This window comes from Carcharodon carcharias, chromosome 4 (assembly GCF_017639515.1).
Source record: "Carcharodon carcharias isolate sCarCar2 chromosome 4, sCarCar2.pri, whole genome shotgun sequence".
NCBI classification, from domain to species: domain Eukaryota; kingdom Metazoa; phylum Chordata; class Chondrichthyes; order Lamniformes; family Lamnidae; genus Carcharodon; species Carcharodon carcharias.
The window spans coordinates 114,116,834-114,122,833 of NC_054470.1; the positions used below are offsets into that span (position 1 = coordinate 114,116,834).

The 6,000-nt window shown below is 41.1% G+C and overlaps 1 protein-coding gene across 1 annotated transcript in view; it reads right to left on the bottom strand.

The window, feature by feature from the left end:
• The window catches only part of tjp2a (tight junction protein 2a (zona occludens 2)), a 125,638-nt gene extending 120,961 nt beyond the window's left edge, over nt 1–4,677 (bottom strand). Inside the window, exon 1 of the mRNA XM_041186452.1 lies at nt 4,442–4,677. Within this exon, the coding sequence (XP_041042386.1) occupies nt 4,442–4,462 (21 nt within the window). The 5' untranslated portion in view covers nt 4,463–4,677. The remainder of the gene's footprint in view (nt 1–4,441) is intronic.
• Between the last annotated feature and the right edge of the window lie 1,323 nt (nt 4,678–6,000).

Below are 6,000 nucleotides of genomic sequence, written 5' to 3' on the forward strand. Positions count from 1 at the left end.
GCCCTTGAACCGAGTGGCTTTCTAGGCCATTTTTGAGAGCAGTTAAGGGACAACCACATTGCTGTGGGTCTGGAATCGCAGATCAGGTAAGGATGGTGGATTTCCTCCCCTAAAGGGCATTAGTGAAGCAGGTGGGTTTTTACAACAATCTATGATAGTTTCATGGTGACCATTACTGAGACTAGCTTTCAATTCCAGTTTTATTAATTGAATTAAAATTCCACCAGCTGCCATGGTGGGATTTGAACCCATGTCCCCAGAGCATTAGCCTGGATTACTAGTACAGTGACATTACCATTAGGCCACCATCTCCCACCAAACCAAGACAAAACTTCAAGAGAATAGGGAATGAGGCACAAGCATAAACCAATAAAATACATTTATACTGTGACAACCAAACATAAGAGAGGGCAAAACAAAGATTGTTCCATTTGGATTAGCAACTGAGGCAAGAGAAAAAAAACTATAAAACTTCTAGGAGGAAGTGTTAGAAAAGCCACTACCATACAAGAATTTTCAACATAGCTAAGACAGGCCAGTACAGTAGCTAGAAATTAGTATTGCTGTGGACACTAATGCAACAAGAACATTTTCTAGTATTTTGAACTATTGTAAATAATAAGTGAAGAGAAAAATTGATATCCCTCAATTACACAAGCATGGAATTGAAAGACAATGTGAAAATCGTTGTCTTGTATTAAATAATTACTTCCCAAAAAGTATTCAATACAGAAGCTAACACCCCACCAATGATAACTTATATCTCTAGCTCCTTTAATGTAAATCATCCCAAGGTGTTTCACAGAACTGTTTATCAAAATATATTAGCACAAGTAACCAAGGAAAGAAAGGGAGAGAGAAAGCAAGAGAGAGAGAGAGAGAGAAAGAAAGAAAGGTGTGTGTGTGAGATAGGGAGGGCAAGGCCATGGGTGGGGGGGTGATTTGAAAACAGAGAGGAGCTAGTGAAGACAAAGGAAATCTCCACTGGTTCGAAAATATCCTAAAAATAAAGCAAATTTAGGTAACTAGAGGTCTGTTAGTCTTGCAGCAACAAATTGGAAAAGTAATGGGAATCATCATTAGGAAAGATTTGAAGATTACCTGAGTGAAACTTATCTAGTCAACGGCAGTCAACAGTTTCAAGAAGAGGTAGGTTCTACTGCCACCCTTGACCTTTTGTCAGAAGGTTCACAATAGGCTGCTCTATGACATAATGAACCCAAACTTCCAGAAAGCTTTTGATAAAGTCCTGCATAAAAATGGCTGTTACGCAACTTTAACCCATTGGGTATCATGGTGTAGTTAAGGGATTGGCCGAGAGGATACTAGCCCTGATTATGATGTCAAGGTAGAAAGATATACAGAGTTAAAAAGATTGAGGGTTGATACCTAAGCACAGAGGATATAAATATCAGGAAATTCTGAACAGGCTGGAGCTCTTTTCTCTGGAAAACTGAAGACAGATGACCTGAAAGAGGTTTTTGATAGGGTTATAAGTATAACATACGGCACAGAAAGAAGCCAGTCGGCCCAGGCAGTCTGTACTTGTATTTATATTCTCCATGAAGCTCCTCTCATTCCATCTATTTCATGTAAGATTTATCGATATATTTAAGAGAAGGGCAGAAAGAGGTAAAAGGATACAGTAATAGGATGAGGGCGAGACGAAGGAAAGAAGAGTGAGGAGGCCTGTGTAATACAAAATCACTAGCACAGAGCAGTTGGGCCAAAACTGTGCTGTAAATTTCTAGATAATTCTGGAATTCCCCCTGGATCAATGTTGGTGTTACCTACAGATTAAACTAAACCCAGGGTGAGTTGTCAAGTCAGAAGCCTATTCAAACTCCTTTTCATTCAAGCCCCATGAAGCATATCCTTCTTTTCCTTTCTCCCTCATGTGTATATCCCTTAAATGCATCTGCATTCACCTCCCTTTGGATTGCAGTGACTATCTTATATTTGTGGCCCCTAGTTTTGATCTCTCCCACAAGTCAACATTATTATTAAAAGGGCTCAATAACGTCATCCACAAAAATTCCAATAAATTAAAAAAAATATTCATGGGTATGAGGAAAGAGTAGAAAATGGACTGGAGCACACAGCTCTAGAGTGGCATAGATGATAGGCTGAAATGTTCATTTCACACCTACATTTCTATAACTGAAATTAGTTACAGATGATTGCATTTCAAGGGTTTACTCAATTTGCTTTGTAATATATGCCATTGTTTTTCCGCTAGAAATGCCAAGCTAACATAACTATTAATCACAGATCTGTATTGAACCTTTTTCCTTATAGCATCCAATATTACAACAATAATTGTTGTTATTTATATAGCACCTTTAACAAGGCAAAACAACACAAAGTGCTCCTGTGAAGCACCAAGTTACACGAAGGAAATATTTGGACAGGTGACCAAAAGCATAGGAGGTAGGCTTTAAGGAGGAGAGAGAGACTGAGAGGCAATGAAGTTGACAGAGAGAATTCCAGAGTTTTGGGCCATATGGCTATTTGCTATCTTCATGCATTGTTTTTTATTGCATGAGATTGGTGACTATTTCAATCATGTTATTTTAGTCACTTTCATCCTAAAGGATTATGCTGATCAGATGGTCATAGAATCACAGAAATTAAAGCACATTATACCTGTCCCAGAGCATTGTAGTGGTGGTGCTGAGTTACAGTTCACTCAGAGTCCGAGTTGCTATGAAAACACACACTTTTCCATACATGTTGTAGTCTGGAGCAATGGATAATGATATCAGAAGTTCCAACCTTCTTTCCATCACATGGCTGATCAGGAATCTCTCCCACTCTTACCACCCACCATTGGCATGTGGTGGAAGGATTTCCAGGTTGATGCTCAACCACATTATGAATACACCTTCCTCAGCCACTAGAGCACCTCCCAGAGCATTGTACTCCAATTCTATTCCCCTTCCTTTTACCCATATTTTTATATATTCTTTTGCTTCAAGTCCATACCCAATTTATTTTCAAATGGGGAATGCTATTAATGCTTCAACCTCCATTTGTGATAAAGCATTGTATGCCCATTCATTAAAAACAATCCTAACTTCTCTCTCCATTCTTCACAATAATCCCAAATCAATGCCACTTAATTACCATTGAGTGATAACAATTCTCCATTATTTAACTTCTCAAAAAGCCCTTCAGAATTTTGAAAAGTTCTTACCCATTTGTAAAAATCTTCTCTTGTTAAACCTTTCTTTATAATTTACGACCCCTCATTCAGTTGGAATGAATCTTCACTCCACCTTTATTATAGCTGGTACACTTCCTAAACGGAGTGTCCAGAACTGAACACTATACTCTAACCCTACCCCCTAACCAATTCAAAGTCACTTCCTTGCTTGGCTTTATATCCAAAGATCCTACACGCTCAACCCAAAATCTACAGCACTGGCCTTCGATAACAAAAGAAATTTGGGGAATTTAACTTCCTGTCGTTACACTCAACATTTTACTTTTCAAAGATAGATTTGGGAATTGACCACATTTGTAACAATGAGCATGTATGTTACAGGGCTGGAAATTTGTGGACCTGCCACATTTGTAGTTGTATGTTATTTTTAAAAACAAATCCAATCCTTATTTATGAGACTAATGCCAATTGTATTTTTCCAAGCAGTATTGAAAGGGGATGGGATGTTAAGACAAGTACAAAGTAAAAACACAACGCAATCACATCAGTTCCTGGGCAGCTTTCCTTTCTCAGCAAACTGCTAGTCACTTATTACCAGAATTTCAATAACAAAATCAGGGCCTGAAGTGAAGTGATCACTCCCACTGCAGATGGCTTTCCATTAATACAATCAATTATATTTAATGTATAGGGACCCCTTGTCAAAGCACCTAAACCCCCAGCCCCTGCATTATTTTATTCATTTCCATCTTCAATCGGTACATTGCTCTGGCAGAACACCTTTAAAACTACAAACAAGGTAGAGTGTTGTCTTCAGACGCTGCTGTTGGGGCAAAAAAAAATTCTATTTCTCAGATTACACTTGATCCTAGTTAAAAAGGTCAAATTCAGCTTCAGTCTTACAACACAGGTCATTCGACCCATCGTTGCTGTGCTGGCTCTTTGAAAGAGCTATCCAATAAACTCTCCTCTTTACCCACAAGGCCCTGCAATTGTTCTCCTTATGTGTAACTTTGTCCTCAGCCAACTTTTTAAATTCTGGTGGATTCATGTGCATTGCAAGTACTGCTGGCCCCAGAGAGAGAGCATACATATATAAATATATATATATATAGTTACAGTAGTATGCGACTGGATTTCTGGAAGCTATTTTTCTTCCAAAAAAAAAACAAAGGTGAGTTGTTTTCGAGATTAAATTACATCTTTTTTTCCCCCAAGCAGAACACAAAAGGAGGGAGAGGAACCGGCCAAAAAAAAAGATGCGATTTAACTCACCTCTCCTCTCCTGACGGGCATTTTCTGATGAAAAAGCGACGGGACTGCGTTTGCGTCCAGCTGCTTTTCACATGGGAACTGGCTTAGAACCGCACTCAGACAGCCTCTCTTTGCCAGTCGCTAGCAAACTAGTTGCGGAGGAAAGTCGTCCTAACTTCAGCCAAGTCTGTGTCAGTTTCGCTGAAACTCCCAACTCAGCTGCTCACAACATTATTAGTTACTAATCGGAACCTTCCACTGCGGCCGAGGGGGGAGCTGGGGAACCACATCGACCCGCTCACAGGGTCCCACATCCTCAGTGATTCATCGGCGAGCAACTCGACACCTTTGCTGTGATTTGCTGTGTTGAGGCGCCTCTCGGGATTTTAAAACCAGCGGGCAGTTGTCCCGCCTTCTCCCCACGGCAACAACCCCCCCCCCCCCACCTCCTTCTGCGTGCAGAGGTGGTGGGGGCCTGCTCCGCATGTAGCGAAGGTTGGGATGGGAACACCCCAGTGTGAATTCGGAAGTCAAAGAAATGCCTCTTCTCCCCCCCCAAAAAAGGATGCAGTCACCTTACAAACCCCACATTTAAAAAAAAAGGAGGGGGGCGGCATTAACAGAAGGATTTAACCGAGGAATAAAGCCACCAGTCAATCATGGCTCAACGAGCAGCATTCGTGCCTCAGAAGTTTGTGGGTTCAAGTCCCACTCCAGGGAGCTAAGCAGAAAGTGTGGGAATGACAATTCCGGGTGTCACTAAAGGGGTGCTGCACTGTCCGGAGGTGATTGGTCTTTCCAATGAGATGTTAGACCGGCGCGAAGAAGAGCAAGTCAGGATGGTGAGTGACTTGGCGGGGAACTTCCAGATGGTGATGTTCACATCTGTCTGCTGCCCTTGTTCTTCTAGGTGGTAGAGGTCATGAAGTGGAGGCTTCTTCCCAGTCGATCAGTCCATGATCACATTGCTGTTTCTGGGAGCTTTGTTACTTCGGAAATTGACCACCCTGTCCCTACGTTACAGCATTACTTCATTGCAAAGTGCTTTGGTGTGTCCTGCGGTCCTGAGTGGTGCTCCATAAATGCAAGTTATTTCAACACCCCAAAAATGAAGCTTATAAATCTAAATTAAAATGTTTTTCCTGATGTCCACAAGATACCGAAGTCCTGGGAGTGCCCATTAATCGTGGAAACCCTCAAACATGCCCATAGGTGCCACACGCTCCCACTCCATGGTCACCCTGAAGTTGGGGAGGTTGGGGGGTGGGGGGGGGGGGGGTGGTTTGGTGGTGGTCTGTGTTTTCCAGCAAATTCCTAAGGATTACAATGGGTCTCTCCAGTGTCTTCAATCGGAGATCAAATTTACACACAGCCCATTTCTTATATGAAAAGGGCACATCTGATATGAAAAATTACTCAATTATAATATAAAATATATATTCAGAATGACAAAAGATAACATGAAACTAAATTATGATACTATTTTGGACAATGTATTCAGCAAGACCTGGACAACATTCAGGCTTGGGCTGATAAGTAGCAAGTAACATTAATAAGTGGCAGGCAATGATCATCTCCAA